Source organism: Heloderma suspectum, chromosome 2 (assembly GCF_057233095.1).
Source record: "Heloderma suspectum isolate Gila_16-S chromosome 2, 16-S_ref, whole genome shotgun sequence".
NCBI lineage: Eukaryota > Metazoa > Chordata > Lepidosauria > Squamata > Helodermatidae > Heloderma > Heloderma suspectum.
This window is the reverse complement of record NC_139459.1, coordinates 46875490-46896478: the sequence shown is the minus strand read 5'-3', so window position 1 is coordinate 46896478 and position 20989 is coordinate 46875490. Positions and strand designations below refer to the sequence as shown.

Here is a 20989-nt window from a genome sequence, read left to right as displayed (position 1 = left end):
GCCATATAGATTAGTTGTTTGGTGTAGGGGTGATTGCTCTCTGCAGGTGATGGCAGTGAATGACCCCCAACTGCTTGGTCTGGAGAAGAAGCTGAGGGAAAGGCTGACTCAGATTCAGACAAATCTGAATGATAGTTGTCCTCTATCTGCGTTGGCTGGTCCAATGGGTTTTCCAGAGTGACAGTATGAGGCACATGTGATGACAGTCATAGTTTGAGTGACAGGAACTGGTGTCCATGATACCTCAAGAGCTGAGACTACTGGGCCAGCTGGGAGCACTGTGGTTAGGATGGGTAACAGCTGTGATACCATTTCTGATCCTGGAGATTTTGTTAGAGTTGCTGAGGTGGACTGAAGCTTTTGTAAGAAGCTGGCTTGTACTGTGGAGACCTTCTTGATAAGAGGCAAGGCTCTTCAAGGAGGATACAGTTCAAAGTACCATGGATGTTCTCTGTAGTGTCTTGGTGGGCTTCCCTCGTTGGCTACCTTCAGTCCCAAGAACAGGATGGAGAGCGAGAGTATCTCCTCTTATATGATTCTCACTAGGATGAGCCTCAATCTCTTTTCTCCAGTCAGAATATCTCAAGTAGCAGAAGATTAATAAGTCCCTTCTGGAATCCAGTGAACAACTGTATTGGAGAGACAGTGCATGGGCCTCTGCACGAGGTAGCTGTCCAAGAGTGACAGGGGGAGGAGTCTTTATTTATCCCTTTGAAGCAGAGCCAGCAATATGAGTCTCGTTTAGAGATACTGGGAAGATCTGTGGGGGATTTTGCATCAAGGAAGGAGGTGGTGACAGAAAAGGTTTCTGCTGAGAGACAGCCATCTCATCCTGCAAAGCAGGTGAGGGCATGGGTGTTGGTGAACATGTATCCCGATTTCTTGGCTTCGACTTCTTTTTCTTTTTAGGCTCAGTCATCGTATTGGTAAGTGCAGAATGCTTGGACTTGGTGCTTTCAGGGATGGGGTGATCCAGTATCAGCAGGTGCCGCCTAGGGGTAGGTCCCTGGCGCAGTACCCTTTGGTACTGTAGTGGTAGACTGATGGTTGGGGTGAAGTTGACAAAGACGGTACTAAAGCCAATGATGATGCCACAGCCATTGAGGGGGACAGCTTTGCATGTAATCTTGACTATCTTACTGGATCTGTCGACTGCAGGTCATGCTCCCACAGTACTGCACGAAGGCGGGAAATGCGGTTATGCCATGCTTGTTTAGAAAATATTTGGCAATGTGTACACAACTCTACCACATGTCCTTCACCCAAACAGAACAGGCAGAGACTGTGGCCATCTGTCAACAGTAGTTTCCTCCCACAGTCTGCACATTAATGGAACGGGCCCCGAAGGGCCACGGGCCGTTGAAGAGGCCCACCGAGGCAGTATCACACGAAAGGGAAAGAAAACTCTAAACAGTTTGAAGGAGTGAAAAAGCCCAACACAAAATAAGAAGATAGGTAGGAAGAAAAAAATGGAGAAGACTTAGCTCAATCTCCCAAAAGATATATCAGCGATTTAGCAGATGAAAGCTCTCAACGATACTGCAGCTACAGCAGTCAAAGAGAAACTGAGGGGAAAGGTAGAAACGCCATCTTCTAGACATGCATGGGGGTGGGGGTGGGCTTCCTGCCTAAAAGGCTTAGCTCTACAAAGTTATGATGAAGGTTCTGTGCAGGCGCAGAACCTGCATGTGTGATGCACAGAAACCATACCGCTTGGGGCAGGGATATCTGAAGGACCACCTGCTTTCATATGTGCCTGCCCATACTTTATGATAGTTATCTGAGGCTCTGCTCCATGCCCCCGCCCCCAAATGAGGTTAGGCTGGTGGGGATAGGGCCCAAAGGGATTAGATAAGCTCCTTTACTGCTTGCCTTTTGGAGAGTAGTAAAGATGTTTTAGTCAGCATGGCTGTCCTTTAACTGGCAGTATGGACTGATCATTGCTCTCGTTCCTGTGTTGCCCTGCTTTCAAGATTTTAAGGTTATGTTTTAAGTTTTATGATTTGGAATTTTTTTAAATTTTGTACTGTACACTGCTTTGAATCTCAAATTGACTGGAAAGCAGTTCAGAAATATTTACATAAATAAAATGAATAAATGTTGATATTTCAGTCTTGGGAGGTGGTTGGCTCTCCTTCACTGGAGGTATTTAGGAGAGGTTGTATTACTTCTGTCAAGGATGCTGTAGTTGCAAGATTCCTGCATTGAGCAAGGGACTAGAAACCCCAAGGTACCTTCCAACTTTAAAATTCGATAATTCTATTATTCTCTGTCTCTGGAGGAAGCTCCCGTACACTAAAAATAGTAGATTCAGCTCTCCTCCTATACAATCAGGCAAGTGTTAGAAGGTTGCTTACTTTCCTTTCTATTTAGTATGCACATAAAATAAGTTTTTAAATGATTCTGAGGTGGTACTTACCAGGTACTATATAATTCCTATTTGGAATTAGGAGTGACATCCATATATTTTCTCTGGCTACATGAATACAGTGAGCATTACACAGGCTCCGATAGGAGACCTATTCTCTTCTATACTGATTGGACTTTAGCTCTTGGCACTCTTATTACAGTCCCTATCACATATGGTGTAAACAAGATATATTACATTGGTGTGGCAGTTCAATACTATGGACTTGCATGGGTAAAACTACCTTACTGTACATGGCCAAAAATACTTAGCACACAAACCTTAAAGCTAAATAAGATTAATACAAACCATTAGATAAATGATGTATTCACAATGGCCTCAGTTGCTTCCAGACAAGCTGCTTTCTCATCTACTTTTACTGAATTGGTTTAGACTTGTCTGGCAATTGTATCCTGCCTTGGTAAAAGCTGCCTCGCATATGGGTAATTTTGAAGGTTTTTGTTTGAATCTCGGTTACATTTTATGCTAAGGGGTTTTTTTAGGATTAAAAACCAACTGTAATAGCCTATTGTTTCCATCCACTATTATTAAAACAGACTTAATAAAACTGGCAGGCAGGGAACAGCTGACTGGTCCAGGGAGGCAATTAATGCCTCCTTCTGAGAGGGAGTGGTCCTCCTGGGCAGCCCGAACGAGGCTGCAGTAAGACTACTCCTGAAGAAATCCTCCCTGGACCCTGAAGATCTCAACAACTTTGGCCGGTGGCAAATGTTCCTTTCCTGGGCAAGGTCCTTAATTGGGTAGTTGCCGACCAGCTCCACAGGCTCTTGGATAAGACTGATTATCTGGATCCATTTCAGTTGGGGTTCAGGGTAGGTTCTGGCACAGAAACAGCCTTGGTTGTCCTATCTGATGACCAATGGTAGGAGAGAGACAGGGGGAATGTGACCCTGTTGATTCTCCTTGATCTCTTGGCAGCTTTCAATACCATCGACCATGGTATGGGCAATTGCCTGAGTTCGGAGTGGTAGGTACTGCATTGCAGTAGTTTCATTCTTACTTGGATGGTCAGCTCCAGAAGGTAGTACTTGGGTGTTATTGCTTGGCCTCATGGATTCCACAGGGTTCCATTTTGTCCCCCATGCTATTTAACATTTAGATGAAACCACTGAGTGGGGTAATCAGGAGCTTTGGACTGTGTTATCATCAGTATGCCGATGATACACAGCTCTATTTCTCCTTTTCATCTTCATCAGCTGAGGTGGTGGATGTGCTAGATCGGTGTCTGACTGAGGCTCAATATAGACAAGACCGAGATGCTGTTAGTGGGTGGTTCCTCGGTCCATATTGAGGGTGCTCAGCCTGTCCTGGATGGTGTTGCACTCCCCCTGCAAAGGAGCAGGTTTGTAGACTGGGGGTTCTCCTGGAGTAATCTTTGTCACTTGAGGCTTGGGTGGCCTCAGTGGCATGGAAAGCCTTCCACCAGCTTTGGCTGGTAGCACAGCTATGCCCCTATCTAGACAGGGATAACCTGGATTCAGTAATGTATGTTCTGGTAACCTCCAGGTTAGATTACAGGTTAGATTACTGCAACATGCTCTTCTTGAGGCTGCCTTTGGTTTGGAAACTGCAGTTGTGCAAAATGTGGTGGCCAGAAGATCCGAAGATATAATGTCAATTCTGGCTGGTTTGCACTGGCTGCCTATACGTTTTGAGCCCAATTCAAGGTGCTGGTTTTGACCTATAAAGCCTTATAAATCTTGGGATTGCAATATCTGATGAAACACCTCTACTGCTATGAACGTACCTGTACACTATGATCAACATCTGAGGTGCTCTTCAAAGTGCTTCCTTTGAGGGGTATTTGGAGGATGACAACAAAGGACAGGGCCTTTTCAGTGGTGCCCCCCTCCCCCGCCTGACAGTGGAAGGCACTTCCTAATGAGGCCTGCTTTGAGCCAAGTGTCATCATTAATTGCCAGGTCAAGACTTTCACTAGTACACAGACACTCCAGAAAAATGATAAGCAGTTTCTCAAGAGTTAACATAGGATTTCAGAAAAAAAATCTAAAAATCTAAATTAGACCTTCTTTTCTCAAAGTGAGGCAGTTCAAGAATACCTTTGGTAAGAAGCAAATATGTTTCTGTGCTACTAGTTTAGCATAGGTTTAGCAGTTTAGCAATTAGGACAATTTAGCAATTAGGACACTTGTCCAGAATTTGTAAGTGGTTAAGATCTTTGTAAGCAAGGTTTATGGGGGCCAAAAGTTAGCAAAGTGATTAGCAAAAGAGCAATGCTTATTTTACAAACTTTATCATGTAGGCACAGGGTTTTAAAAATAATCTACAATATATTGTTCCCAATGTTTGCCTTTCATCTACATTTAAAGAGGTGAGGGGATTTGAATAGCCTGTAAGCTAATTATGGAACAAGATGCAAGTGCACTTTAAAAGAGAGAATGAGCTAGAAAAATAAACTAGCCCATGAGAAAATTACTTACATCAATAATAGAAGGACTCGATAAACTTAAACCTTGTAGGTCAGCAGCTAAAGTGGGAGAGAGAACAGTTGGCTTGGGAAGTGCTATTGGAGCCGATACAGGATTAACTGCAGAAAAGAAACAGAATAGTTAAATAACTGAATTTAATACAACTTCTTAAGTTCATTATAAGGATAGAATGATTCTGTGGTATGTTATATTCAAACAAATCAAAAACTAGACTCATATTTGTCTATTGTATACTCCCCAATGTTTAATAAAATAGGAAACATACTTTGTAATATGGATACAAGACTTCCCAACTGAAAGTAAACTATGGGAAATTAATGTTCGTATATTATTTGATTATTTTTCAAGGCCAGGATTCTGTACTTTGCTTTGCTGCATGGCTATAGAATAAACACATTTTTAAAAAATGAACCAAAATGTATTTTGAGAGCTTAAAAACAAAAATGGGAGTCTCAGTTATTTTCAAAACATACATTGAAAACTGGATTCATACATTGCCCTTGCTGGCAGGAGAATGCCCTGAGTGGAGTTCTGCTCAGTGGACACTCCTGCTGGAGGAAGGTGGGGAGGCAACCCCCACCTGCAATCCTTCTGCCCTCCGAAAAGCTGCTTGGGAGGGTTGGAACAGTGTGGAAGATGGCTCTGTGAGTGGCACAGGGAAATTGGCAAAAATCATTCCCACCCCCCACACACTTCTGCCATTAGGAACCCTCCACTGAATGGTGGATGGAAGGAGCCCTTCTGTTCTTGGAAGGCTAAGTTTGCATCCAACCCATAATTTTAAAAATATCATTTCTAGTTGTGATGCTTTTCAAATTCTGTTTGTATTTGAGGCTGGTAAATATTTCCATACTACTAATCAGACAGTGATTTACATCCCCCACACCACCATACAATTTTTCTGAATTATTTCCAGATATATTTGGCAGTATCCAACAGGGCATGGTGCTCCCACTGATTGTGTTGCACCAGCAGGACCCACTGTTTGTGCAACAGGTAGTTAGCGCTTCATAAAGAACCTTGGAAACAAGCAGAAATGCTCATTTCTGGATTGAGACAGGTCAGCAGAGCTCCCTTCTATGAGCATCGCTGACCTGCCTTGTTCCGGAAACAAATGTTTCTGCTCATTTTGGGTTACTTTACCAATCACTAGCTCCCCGCTGCACCAGCGGTATGTCCACTAGCGTGTGAACAGCATAGGATACTTCCCTGTGTGCCCAATTACTACCTTGTCTTAGAAAACTATATATTTATTTAAACATAAAATGTATAACAGTATTACAATGAACTGATGACTGTATTTGATATAGACCGAAAACTTTTAAGGAACTCCAAAGAGAGATTCCCACATTCAACATGAAATTGTTCAGAAAGAATAGTTTAGAGAATCAAGTAGATTATCCAGGTTTTTTTTAAAAAAATGTGTACAATTCTTGTACAATTTGACAAATGCATAGCTAAAGTGCATGTATATATTCAACTATACACATATGAGACAAAAAGTATTACTTCAAGCCTTTCACAATTTAAGTCAATTGACTTAACTTTCAGGGAAGTAAAAATATCATGTGAAGGGGCAAATATCTGAAGTACTTACAATCATCCAGATCTAAGAGCGACACATCTTGTTTAGTAGGAGCTCTTTTCTCTTGCAAAGTTTTCTCTTCTTTCTGCAAAAAGCATATAAATATTTGATGCTTTTTATCATTGAGTAAAAACATTTCCCAGGTTTTATACCTAAAAGACTGTACTCACTGGGCTCAATCTCTGTAAGAGTCACATGGTAAAAATTCACAAAAATGAATCCTTTTCAACACCATTGCTCTGAAGTTATCTGCCTGAAGCACTAGCACAATGATCTCGTGACATCAACATTATGTCATAGTTTGCGGTTCTGCTTCAACAGCAGGTCAGTGTCCTGCTCTAAGGACTTAGTTGTGCTATCGGCTTATTATGTTTTAGTTTTAAAAAGCATTTTGATGGCTTTGATATAGTTTATGAGAGAGCAGCTTTTCATGCTAGCATTTAGCACAGTTTTCTTTCCTACAATCCTGAGGGTCTAAGTTAACTTCAGGCTTTCCTTGGCAGATGCTAACACAGTATTCCCACCTTTCAAAATGTCTTAGACTACAATTCCTTTCATCTTCAGCCAGTATGGTCAATATAATCCAGCACATCTGGATAAGAGATATAGTCCAACACACCTGGAAAGCATGAGGTTGGGATACCTGGTCTGCTTCTTTTGTGACGTGTGAGCAAATCAACAGAGAGCTAATAATGCCAGATGAGAATTGGGATAAAGCCCAGATATCTTTGGCCTTTAAAAGTCTTTGAATTGAGACTTCTCATTAATCAAACATTCAACACATTTTCAGAGTGACTGAAAGACCTGATAAAACAAGCACTTTCAAAAAGGAAAGAAACTGTGTTTATATATTATTGCCTCTATACTTGACACTCAAATATATCATTCAACAAACATGTGTAAGGAGAGCAAGAAACCAAAAAGCATGTTACCCTGGTATAACATCATCAAATAATTGCACAGACTTCACTAGTGGCTATAGAATGACATAGCCAATATCTAGGTTTCTAGAAGGTTGCTAGAAGAACTAGTGTTTTTCCTCAAAGGAAAGTGTAATCTCTGTTGGCAGAGATTAAGCAGATCCATAAAAATACCAAGCCAACTTGCCCATTGAGCCTTTTCCCCAAATGTGTTCACCACTGGCAACCATGACTGTCTCTCCCTGATGACCCTCTGCCAAACTCAGCATTACATAAAATACCCCTTTCCAAGGTCTCTGCACATTGAAGAGAACTTAGAGAGAAGGGGGTCTCTAAACCTGATGGAATGTAAGTTTGGCTCTGTCCTTCTATCCACTGCATGTGCAAGAGGCTTTAGAGGGAGGGAACAACCGCAAATAATGGCTGGTTACCATGACTAGCTGACATTTATAGATCCTGTTCTCCAAGAGAAAAATCACTTCAGTCTTTAGCACAACCTCACTTTACCAAATAGATGGGTTCCAATCCAGTTCAAGTTAGTTGTGACTATCTCTCACTACAAGCAATGGGACTTAATTACAACTAACGTAATGGGTTTCAGTGGGATTAACTTTAGCTGGATCAGTCTCAGGACCAATCCTCAGGCATCTTTGTCCACTTCAGAACGTGGAAGTCATAGTTAATTGTGATGGCATTTATAAAACTATATATAATTTAAAAAAAAATTCTGAAAACAGAAAGCTAGTGACATGTTTGTTTATAAATAAGTTATTATTTATAGTTATTTATTTATATGCCAAAGTGACTAATATAAAACATAAAAAAACTAATCAGGAGCAGAGAACTAAGTCAATTCAGAATACACAAAAATCTAAGCAACAGAGAAACGAGAAGCCTTGTGAAAAAGGAAAGTTTGCAAGTGACAGCAGAACACTGGTAGAGAGGAACCCGTGGCAGGGAGTTCTACATACTGGGGTGGATCCAGAGAACAGAAAGCAGATCTCCTCTTGCACAACAGGGCTTTATTGATTCCTCCCCCTACCACCACCTGCCCCCTTTAAGTTGCTCCTGGGGGTCATGGGATCCTCTGGAATGGTGTGGGAATGGAGCACTGCAGTGGTGGGAATGGGTGGGAGCTGCAGAAAGACAGTGAAATTGGAAGAATGTGGTAGGACTGCCTTATGCAAGTGGAAGGGCCTTTCTGTTTACTCAAGACACCTTTGGATTCAAGCGACTGCTTACCAAAACAGAAAAGATTATCTCACGTATTACCACCAGCCATGCCTCAGAAGGCACAAGCAGACGGTTTTAGAAAATGGGCCGGCTCATATGGCAGGGAGACCGTCCTTTAGGTAACTTGGCCCCAAGCCACAATGCTTAAAGGTAATACCGAGGACCTTAAATTGTGCTTGGAAATGGATCAGCAGGCAGTTCAGTTGATATATATGAAGTGCTTTACAATCTACAATTGGGTTTCCAGTCCCCCTGTAAGATAATTTTACTATTTTCCTTCTGCAAATGGGAACTATATTTGCAACATTCTGGACTGGCCCAAGGTCATTTAAAACTTAATTTAAAACTTAAGAAAATATATAAACCCCCACTTGATGTCCTCCATTTATAGACAGTTTAATTGAAAGTGAGTTTTAAAAATGGATCTCTTTGTTTTTTTCTTAAAATTACAATCCACACAAAAAATAAATGTGTTTCCTTCTTAAAGAAGAGAATGCAATCCAAAGCTGAATGCTAAACAAAGAAGTTAAGCAATATCCCTCAAACATTTCTCCATTTGCAATTCATCTTGATAATAGAGACAGAACCTGGGTAAATGCATATAGGACTTGAAGCAGGAGATTTCTCTTGCTCAATGCATAATTCATGTGCTCCGCCTGCAAAGTGTGTAAAATGAGAATTTCACACCGCAGCATGAGCCATGGAACTGCAGAGAAGAGGCAGATGAAATCATATTTTACTGTGCGAATTCTGTTTCTCACCCTTCCAATATTTATACAAAACCATCATTGACAAACCAAATGCACTGACTGATCACCTACTGTTTCCATTGTGTTAGCAGTTGAAAAGAGATCAGGCAGAAAGATAGACAATTTGTTTTTATATATATTTTTAAATAGTGGATCAGGTTTTTAACAGCTGAGTGACTGTATTATGCTGTATAGAAGGCCAACAGTAACTGATTTTAAAATCCCACTGCAGAGGGTCTTATTTACTCATGCATCATACTCAAATCTGAATTTCATTTTTAACGTTATGTGATTATGTATCTGAGCATTTCAGTATTTTATGTTTTTCCAAATGCTTTGCTATTTTTGAAAGAGATCACCTGCTGTGTTTTAGCTGTACACAACAGCAGTTGCATTTGTATGTGTTCAGTGCATTGGAGGTACCAAACTATGGTCATTATCAGGGGATGTTTTACATCTGTTTTGTAAAAATAAATAAATAACTGGAAATTTATAACTATTGACACCAATATGTCTTCATCTTAATATTTGTTTTATAGGTCAACCTCAACATTATTTTGGTTTTTTATAAATCATGAAGAGTTCCATAATACTCCTCTCTTCAAAGGTGCTTGCATTTATAATAAAATATATTTTGGATCTAACAGAAGCTCACATCAAAAACAGCAATTTCCATTTTAAATTGACATAATACAGAAATAGTCAAGATTTAAAATAGTAATGTAGGTCAAAGTCTTCAAATGCACACAGCTTTTCTCACGATTATTAAAATGAAACTTAACTTGGATTTTTCTCTAAGTTCAAGCTGTTTAGAATTACATTTACGATATACAACAATTTTTTTCACAACAGAATTTTACAAATTCACATGGTAGAGGGCACATTCAGTATATAATTAGATATTTTAGCAGGGGTGGGTTCACACAACACAACCACCCACGGTTCAAGAACAACCCACACCCAACCTTGAGTATAGGTTGTTGTTTTGTGTGAACCCAGACAATAACTGGGTTTGGATGACATGCTATGGTTCATCTTGTGTTATTTATGGGTGCCAAGTTGCATATCCAAGCCCCGCTTGGGGGTTATCGTGTTGTGCGAACCTCGCAAGCATGGGTTATGCAAGGGTTGTTTAACCCACACTCACCGGGTTCGCATGATAGCAACCTGAGTGGGGGGTTACATATTCAAAATGGCAGTCGCACGTGCCCTGCATGCTCCGCAGCCTCACTGTAGGTTAAATAAACTACAGTGGACTGTTGTGTCATGCACACAGCTCCACTGACTCAATCAGATGCTCCCAGGAAAGTGTGTATAGGACTGTAGCCTAAAACTACTCCAAAATGAACTGCTTCAGGATTGCAGCCATTTTATTCCTGAAGCAACGACTAAACAATATAGTAAACTGCAAAACTGTATATACTTTTTCTGGCAAGCCAAAGGGTGATTATATTAAAATGTATTGGGTAGGATCTAAAGAAAAACATGCCTAATGGGTCAGGCGGAAACAGACTTCCCCCACCCCATTCTCCCTCCAGGCAGTACCCTGCTGAATGGGGTGAGGTATGGTGTGAGGGGAGCCCCAAAAGTCAGACGGAGGGAACTTCTGTGACACTCCCAGAAGGTACCTCTGCTGGTTTTTTTGGAGATCCCCCTTCCCCTTCAGCCATCCACACCAGAGCCCACCCCTTTCAACAGGATCCCCTGAACCTCGGGAAAGCCTTTTCAGCTGCTGGGAAGAGGAGGGATGGGGAAATCAGCTTCCGTCACACCCATTATGTGCACTTTTCTCTACATCCAACCGATTGGATTTTTTTTCCAATATGAAGGGAGAAAACACTTAACCATTTTAACAAACATTGCTCTGCCTGATATCTCCAAGGGATAACATGACAAACACATACAAGACACATCTACATTATGTTTTTTGTCCTGAATGTAGTAATTTGATATATTCAGTCCCTACAACATTTGGTGCCCAAATGGCTGTGCCACACAATTAAGAAGAGTTGACCCCTTTAATTTTTCAGAAGATGCTGGAACACAGCTCTTGCCACAGAGCTGTGGCAACAGGCTCACACTATTCATCACCTCCGGTCCTAAAAATGTTACTGCACTAGGCAGCCAGCTTCACTGCTTGTCCATATCAAGATAACCATGACTGCTCAGTCCAAGATTGATCTCTGGTCACACATACACCAAAGCAAGATGTGGGGAAAGAATCACGTCAGCATCAGTTGGCATACTTCACTTCTAGAAATGTTGTGCTAACCACCACAAAGGCTAAACTCTAAAATCCAAGGGGGAACATACATTGGGAGTGCTGAAATGTAGAGCTACAAAACAAAATTCTATGTTTTGATAATACAGCTATATTATGTTTATTTCCAGTAATGTATATGGAAATATACACACAACTTTAAAAGTACATTATGTTAATATCAGAGAGGCATCTGACTATTTAAGTGCATAACAACTTGTTCTACACAAGCTTTTCAGATACAGAATTAATTAATTCATCTAAATCTATATCTGTTTTTGACTGTTTTCTCCTCCTTCCCTTTCTTTGTTGTCCACCATCCTCCCTGTCCACACTCCACCTTAGGTCAGTACAACCCATTGTGGGTCACAAACCACCAGTTGCAGTGGAACAGCTAGGTAATTTTAGATCCTGGAGCTGATGTTCTTATGCCCCCCACTTAGAATGCCATGTTCAGTTGTAAAGCATACAACTACGGTTTCTCTTCTTCCCACGACCACCATTCTATGCTTTATAACTGCTTCTATAGTCCTGATATGTTACAGCAACAAAACGAAAAACCTGTTTGTTCACCATGATAAAACATGTGCAGTTTTGCATTTTAAATCATGGCACTATCATGACTATAGGAATAAAACAGGGTTTGCTTCTGCTGCCCCGATATTAAAACAACATTTACTTGAGAACAAGCAGCATTTTGTTGTAGAAAAGGGTAATAGATATTTAAAGTAAAAATAATAAAATGAGCACCTGATGCCCATCCAGTCATCCTACTATAAAATGTTTTTTTTAAGTAAGAAAAAGCAAGCAAGCTGTAGAGAGCAGCACCAGCTCTAGTGGGCACATGGCCATGCCAGCCGAGATACTGATGGGTGGGTCTGTTTGCAGCTGCCCTTATCATCTGCTGCTCTCTGGGTGGTCATCTGGGGTCTTGGACTTCGGCCCCAAGGCCCAGCCCTAGGTGTACTGCTGACCAGTTGCTGGACAATGTTAGTGAACTATAAACTCCATAGATTAGGCTTTAGCTATTTTCTAGCCACAATTATAAACAGCAACACAGAATTTGCACTTTTATTACTAGAACTAAGATAGTTATAAAGGAATGATAATGAACACACATTTGGTACAAAACAGCAAGAATGCTCAAGTTCTCCTTTGCAACCAGTCATGGCTGGCTTAACCATTGGGCTAAGACTGCCTCTCCCAGCCGACCATCTTGGGGAGCCCACTAGCTAGCCCAGATCCGCAGCTTTCAAATAAAAAACAGCACACCTCTAGTCCCTGTAGAATCCGTGATGCAATACAAAATGTTCAGACACAATTCTGTCCAATTGTTTTGTGAGAAACAAGTCAGCTACTACCTTAGTGTTTAGCCAATACAGTCACAGTTATGACTGCCAACTTGTGAGCAGTATTGGCCATAGAGATAAGTGTAGAGTAACCACTGTCTTCAGAAGGGACCTCTTGCTTCATTTTTAACCCATTTTTAGTCTACCCTTATAGAACAGTGATTACTGTCCATAGAAAACAACTGAGAAATCCAGAATTTTCAGCAGCATATCCAGCCCAAAACAGGTAGCAGTAGGTAGTTCTTGTACTTTCTAGTTCAGGTTTTCATGGAACTTTTTTTACTGTGTTTTAAAAAAATCACCTGACAATAAAAATAAAACCCAACATTATGTCCAAATTGCTGGGAAGGAGAGAGAGTAGTGTATGCCATCCCTGAAGCGTAGCCCAATGTTGCCATTCAATTTGCTAGATGTTGGGTGTTTTTAGGGAAATGCAGTTATGGTGGGGGTGCAGGTGAAGTTAAGGATTATACAAAACCTGAAGGAAGATTTACAGTGCAATCCTATGCACCAGTGTGTTTCTGAACCCAATTTAAAGTGCTGGTTTTGATCTTTAATGCCTTAAACGGTGTGGGACCAAATTACACGAAGGACCACTTTCACCCAGATCAGCTTGCCCTCACTTTAAGATCAGCAAGAGAGGCCCTTCCCATTTGCCCCCCTGTGAAAGCAGTTAGGCTGGCACCCACGTGAGAGGGGGCCTTTTCTGCAGTGGCCTCACACCTCTGGAACAAATTGTCATCTGGGGTCCACTAGGCACCATCATTGCATGCTTTTAAGAAGGCCCTGAAAACGTACTGCTTTACTCTGGCCTTTCCCTGATTATGTGTTATCCGACTAGGTTGCAGCTGCAGTTATTTGTTGAAAGTTTTATTTTATGCTGGTGTTTGATTTTTTTCAGAATGTTTTAGAAAGGGGTGTGTTTAAAAGAAGCCCTTGCTCTTAGAATCCCTCAGAGAAGATATCAGCTCTACCTGGTGCCTTTTCCTCCTTCTCCTCCTCAGAACAAGTGCATCCAAGAGCTTGCACAGTAGAGTCTGGCTAAGGAACTGATGGAGCAAAGATGAATGGAGGAAGAAACATAAAAAGTGTAAAGTGACCTATCTCGTCTGGATAGGTATTTTCCTGGTTCATCGATTTTTAAAATATCCCCTTGGGTGCAAGTAAAAGCAGCCTCTAGAAAAAAATGGAGAACTTTAAGATTTTAAACTTAGTTGTGATTGGGCACGAGCTTGTATGCCCCCAGATGATAGCAGTAAATGGTTTTTCTAACTTCAGTCTTGAGTGTAAAAGTTAAAAACTTCTAAGTTTTTCAACACTTAAAACATAGGTGCTAAAACAGAATTGGGTGGAGGGCCAAATCACCCCCCACCAGGCCCTCCATGGGCCAGATTATGTCAAGGGGTGTGACCACGGTCACTGACTTCATCCCCCTCCCCCATTTTGCCTTCCTCCATGCTAAGTGACGCACAGAGAAAAAGACTTAGCAGGCAGGCACCAGACAATCCCTCTCTTTGCGCAGCACATATCATTCCCATGGGGGCAGTGCGTGCCATGTGAAAGCCACTTGGCCAGCGCCAGGAAGGTAAGATGGCTCCTCTCCGTGCCAGCCAACTTCCGCCACTGCCTGCAGTTATTTCTGAATGGAGTTAACAGCAGGGATTCCTCCAGGAGATGGGATTGAGGCTAAGCATCTTCACACAGAGGAACCCAAGGCTCTGCAGGCCAGGTGCAGAACCTTCATAGGCTGTATTAAGGCCCCAGGGCCTGGAGGGTCTGCATCCCTGCTCTAAAGAAACAACACAGAACTGGCAAATTCCAAGATAAATGCACTTCATTATCGCCATATTGTAGATTGGAAGGAGTTCTGGCTGGGAAAAATGGTGCATGTCAGCCCTCCATCATAGTTCACACTGAATACTGACGGGTCAGCAGTCAGGCTGACAGAGTGATTTACAAGAAACCTGAAATTCCCCATCCCTGATCTAGAGCTGTCAACACTACAAGCCGAAGCTCAAATTTTTGCACACTAACTAAAATACTGCCCAGAGAACTTGTTAATGGGCAGTATAAAAGTGCTGTTAATAAATAAAATAAATTGTTTTACCTGTAAGGAAGCCCTATTGATTTCTGCAGAACTTATTTTTAAGTAAAAAACACAACAACTTTGCTATTACTCTCAAGTACAGAAATAAAGCTTTTGAATTTGACTACAAGGTGCCTTTATGCAGTTTATTCTCACCAACCATGACAGCAGGTGTCTTGTTTTTAACTGGCCATAAAATACAACCTTCAGTATTTGAGAGTCAGCCACAGCTGAGGTTTTATAAGCATGGATGCAATGCTTATCATTTGGCAGTAATTAAGCATACCACAACCTTTCAAGATAACAACTACTATTTCCATGGTCCATTTACATATGTCAGATACTCTCCAGCAACACGTTTAGCTTCCATCTGTAGTTCTCTTCCTATATATATTTGCCAGAAGTCCACAAATTTTGATTGACCTTGGTAGCCAGTCATTACCCGTGATTGCCACAGCCTCGCCTCTCCAAGTTCTTTGGTGGTGTAGAAGACTCAGCAGAGGGATCAGCCACACCAGCCTCTGCAGACACTCAAAAGCAGCTAGATTGATTCCTGCTGCTTCCAAGGGTCTGCAAAGTCCAGCACAAAGTGAATGAATGACTGTGCCCCTTTGCAAATTCTAGAGGAATTGGGGGAGGGGAAGGATCTCTCACATCATGCTAGGATTGGGCAGTACTTCAGTCACCAATGGCAACCTGCCACCACATTTGTGGAATCTCGTGAACTGCACAATATATTGGAATCTCAACTCCTCCCACTTCCATTAATCCGTCATAAAATGTCTAAATGAATGTGAAAGTGAGGCTTCCAGAAGCTGGATATAAGGAGTAAGATCCAATGGTGCCCTACCGCTGGCAGCCAGCGAAGCTGGTTCCCGGAGTACACGCAACCCCTACCGCCAGTGGAGACAATGTAGCGTTTCCAAGGGCAAGCCCCCCAAACAACCAGAAATGCAAGCTTCTGGAAGGAGCAGGTCACACCATCCAGAAACTTGAGTTTCCAGTCATTTGGGGGTTTGCCCCTGGAAGCACTACATTGCTGCTGCCGCCGGTGGAGCCAACCGTGTGCACACCAGGACCAGTGGTGCTGGCCACCAACAGTAGGGCACCATTGGATCCTACCCAGAAAGTCTACGCGCTATGTGATTAATACTATTTCTTACCATTTATTTATTACTATGAGCCCCAAGCACCTTCCATAGCTGTTCAAGTTTTCAAAGAATCTCCCTTTAACTTCCCAGCCACAAGTGCATCAATATAATGCAGGTCTTCACTCCCTCTGCCCAATCCTACCACTCCACTAATGCCAAAAGCTCCAAGTGATGTCTATATTTAATTGAATGTATACAAACCACACACAATGTGCATATTAAGTCCAAATTGTGTTTCTACAAGTAAGGGTAAACACTGTGATTAGTAATTTAAAGTTAATTTTCAGGGATGCTAATATTACAACATTCAAGCTATCAATTTTTACTTGATTATTTCCTTTAACTTCCAAAGGGTCTATCGAAACAACCCCCTAAGAATGATGGGAATCTTAATCCTGGAACATTAGTTATACAGATATGTAGTTGAACAGCAACATGAATAATGTAGTATTATAATAAGAATTTTTACAACTACATTCTTAACACTTTGCATCTATTTCTTTCCAATGAAAAAGGCTTCTATAACTTCTTGTACTTTACAACACACATTTCATATAACGGAAACTGAGAAATATTCCATTAGTGTATTCTACAGTGGTTAATAATTGGCTATAAACAGACACCTCCTTCCACAATTGCAAAGTAACAGCATATTAATTTTCATTAACTTCCAATAAATGTTTTGCAAAGGACTTGCAACTCAGAAATAAAGAATTCAGACATACAACTCATTCTGAGAAGTCCTGCTTCCACATATCATAAAGGTATTGCAAATGCAACTTCAAGAACACATTTGAACAGAGATATACCTTTGGAGAAAGAGCAGCACATGCTGTTTTTCTAGCTTCCAATTTACTTTCAGAGTCAGTTTCTGAGCTGGAGTCTGAAGAACTTTCCTCAACTGAGCTAGATTCTGAGTTTGAAGAACCTAGTGCTTTTTGATACTTCACTTTGTTTTCTTCTGTCTCTTCAGAGTCACTAAATATAAAATAAATGTATAAGAAACTCCATGGAAAATTATGCAATCTATTAACTAAACTTAATAAAAATGTAGAATGTTATATAGCCTTTTCATATATTGTTAACAGCACTTCAAAAAAATTTGGAACTCTGAGGATGAGTTTACTAGTAATCTTACAAGTAAACTGGCACACAGTGAGGCTTGGTTCACACATTGCCAGCTATGGCTCAGCTCTGTGGGATTGCGTGCTCCCCCCACCCCCACCCCCCATTCCCTCACAGATGTTGATTCTCTCCTCCATATTCTGGTGCACAGTGGCCACAGTTTGCAGTGATGGTTTGAAGTGAGTTCCCCATTCTGGTTTCAACACAAGCTATAGCTACAAGTAGCCACAATATGACTGACTCGGACATCACCACAAAACGTGATTACTTCAAACTAGGTGTGGGAAAGAGAAGTGGTGCATGCAAGGGGATTATGAATATGTATGCCCATAGCACACTCCTGGTGACTAAACCATGTTTTGGCCATGTCGATTCAGTGAAGGCCTACGAGCATGTATAATGGACTATTTACACATTTAGTTCTGGCAGCTCACCAAACATTTTATAGGTACTATAAACTAAATTATACGGCACAGTTTTAGAAATGTGATACATGGACCATACCACAGAAATTTCAGCTACTTGACTAAACAGAAACATCCGTACCATACAACTAAAATGATAACGTTTGATTACTGGGGTGGTAGCGGTTGTGGCTTTAGCCATAAGTCTGGATATTTTTGCTAAGGCTTTGGAGACAGTAACCACTACATTGTGCTAATATTCCCAGGAATAATGTTTTATGAAGCAAAAACCCCACCTCTATAGGAGAAAGGCAGGATATAAAACAAACAAACAAATAAATAAACGTTCACATACAACAGCAATTCCAGAAAAATGCAACTCTATTATAGCCTTCCAAAACACAGTTCCTCAACTGTAAATGCAACTGTGCGCAATACTTCCTCAAATTCTATCTCTATCCCACCCAACCCCCCTAATTCATAAGATTTAAAATGTAGAATTAGTTCCTGAACTGATTCAGTGTAAGTCCAATATTTCTTCAGTAAAATAAAACTATTTGAGATATACACAATTTCTAATTTGAAGATAAGATTTTTCAGGGCAAACTTATTTCATTACTCACTTTGATAGGGAATCATTGTTTACCTTACTACTTAAGAGTTTCAGATGTTAACCTAATGAAAAAAATTTACTGGTAACTAGCTTTTTAACTTTGCAATGATGAAAAGCCTGTATTAATTTAACCTACAGATTTCATTTGTTCTGAACAGGAAAAACAATATAAATCACTTTTAAAATCATTAAATCCTGACTTAAATTAATAAAGTCATAATTAGGGCATTATGCTGTGTTTGTTATGGAAGTGGCAGGGCGAGCTGCTTTAATTACTGTCTGTAACAAAAGGAGCAGAGTGCGTCCTGTGCCCCAATCAGCGCTGTCAGCCACGACTGAGCTGAGCTGCAAACTCATCAAGTGAGCTGGCAGCAGGCTACAGAGTAAAAGGGTGATCATGTCTGCAGAGGCCACTTGCTAACAGAAGTGGAAGAAACAGATTCAGACAATCCAAGGTATTAGCCCCAATTACTTAAAATTTTAATGATATTTTAATACATGTTAACTCTGTTGGTAATAGGCAATCTTAAAAAGCCCTTACTCTTAAGCAGCTTCTGACCGTCTCCCTTCATAGCACTTGCCTCCAATGTCTGGATCATAATCCTTTTAATATAACATTATTTAGGGAAGAATCAATTGCCTTAGTTATGTAATGGCAGAATATAGAAGGATTTAATTTTAGCTCTCAGCAAAATTGCTGTATAAGGTAATTCAGTGTTTCACAAAGTAGCCGATAACTATTCAGCCTCCCAAGGTTATGCTAATATACACTGCTCACTGCCTAAATATTCAACATAAAAAAGAATTACTCAACTTACATGTAACATATATAATCTGAAAATATAGAAATTCCTAGCATTTTTCCATAATGAATGTTGTTATGAAGAACAGTGTTGAATGTTTTTGTTGCATAGGCTCTGAAGCTTCAATGCCCCGAACTACTGTCTATCATAATCAAAGTACATACATACCTCTGTAAAACTGTAGTCCCTTTTCTTGAGACTCCCGCTTTAGCCTTTGATTTCCTGTTACTCTCATCTTCAGCAGAAGAACTCTCACTACTTTCCATACTGCTGTCCTCTTGCCCTTCCTTTTTTTCTTCTTCACTATCAGATTCACTTTCTAGAATGAAAAAAGCCTTCAGTAAACAACTGAAGTGAATTACTTATAATACTGAAGTCAATTGATGTTTAAACATCCTGACAAAATCCACGCACTAAAACTGTGAAGGCTGACCACTTCTTTTTTCTTAATTCTACAACAACGTATTTGTTAAAATTCAGGCACTTACTGAGCTGGTTTGTGGCCATCATACTGCGGTGGGGGTGGAGGCAGGAAAGAAATCAGACATGACCTCCTATGTCCTCTACTCTCACTCCTTTGCTCTAACATAGTATCATCTTCAATATTTAAGTATTTAATCTGTTCTTGAACACACATCTAGTGATGACAATTTAATCAGGAATTTAAACAAGTTATTCACTTTCTAATCAGCTGGAAAGTGTTTCTAATATCTCACTTGAAGGTACACTTTCCCAGTTTCAGTCCATTGCTTTTAGTTATAACCCTTAACAATTTTTCTCTTGTGTCCTCAGTGTTCAGGGGAGTAGCCCAACTGGATTTAAAACATGTCCTTTCTATATCTATATGTACGTGTGTCTGTATTTATTAGGTTACTTCATTAGATTCAAATGCTGGATTTGAGGATCCAGACTGACAACAAGGCAAAATGAATGGTTAAGGAAAGACTTATATGGCATTACACATGTTAAATCCTTCCACCTCATATTTTCAATAGGATCTCCAATTTCAAATTTTGCGAGTTTTAGGAAAATATTGTGGTATATATTAGTTTTTCATAATTCACCACAAGAAAGTAATTTCAGATGCAACATGACTTACATACAACCAGAATGAAAGCTTTAGGAAGAATAAATGAAAGTACTCGGGACCCAGATAAGTAATAAATTCTAACACATTGCAGACTGGCAAACGGACGTACATACGTACATTCAGAGACCTAAAGTATTAAGAACATTTTACTTTAGCACAAATTTAATTTTTTAAAGCATATCTTAATATTTCCACTGAACTCTTCTGCACTTCCAGCCCTGCAAGGGAGGGCAGGCTGTAAGACTCCTTTTGTTGTCTATTTCAGAAGTAAGGCTGCTGCCACCTACGAAATCAATCATGAACAGCCTGAAGAGATGGGAATCCAGGCTTATGGGCTATACCTAGGGAGAAGGATAGAGCCCTTTTCCAGAGCTTCTTTTAATTTCGGTGAAAACCAAGTTAACATGTGTGCCAAGTAGTCCACCATGCAAGACCAAGCTCAAGGCTAGGCAAAAGAACTGAATCAATTAAAGTTTCCAATTGAATATATTTATTCAAGAACCAGGCAGAGATGTTTAGAAATGATCAGTTGCTTTTAAAACAAAATGAAACACAGAATCAACTAGTGAATACTTTACTTTTCAGGAACCTAAATCCTAAGAATAACTCACCAAAATAGCTTGTGCTGGGGAGCGGGGGGAATCTGGGAATGGAAGAGTCTAGTCTTGACTCTTATTTATTTAAAATTACTTTTAGGCTTAACCAGTTGTTCAAAGTTGAAGGATTACACAAGCACGGGTATT

General features: G+C 40.5%; 1 protein-coding gene across 5 annotated transcripts in view; it reads right to left on the bottom strand.

Annotated features, from left to right (window-relative positions):
- The window catches only part of AP3B1 (adaptor related protein complex 3 subunit beta 1), a 210811-nt gene that overhangs the window by 83837 nt on the left and 105985 nt on the right, over positions 1-20989 (bottom strand). For all 5 annotated transcript variants that reach the window (XR_014787618.1, XM_084833384.1, XM_084833385.1 and 2 more), the window contains exons 19-22: positions 19325-19475; positions 17021-17189; positions 6476-6548; positions 4870-4976 (exon numbers count right to left, since the gene is read on the bottom strand). Coding sequence is in view for 4 of the 5 variants with exons in the window: in XM_084833384.1 (XP_084689510.1) it covers positions 4870-4976; positions 6476-6548; positions 17021-17189; positions 19325-19475 (500 nt within the window). In the remaining variant the exon portion in view is untranslated. The remainder of the gene's footprint in view (positions 1-4869; positions 4977-6475; positions 6549-17020; positions 17190-19324; positions 19476-20989) is intronic.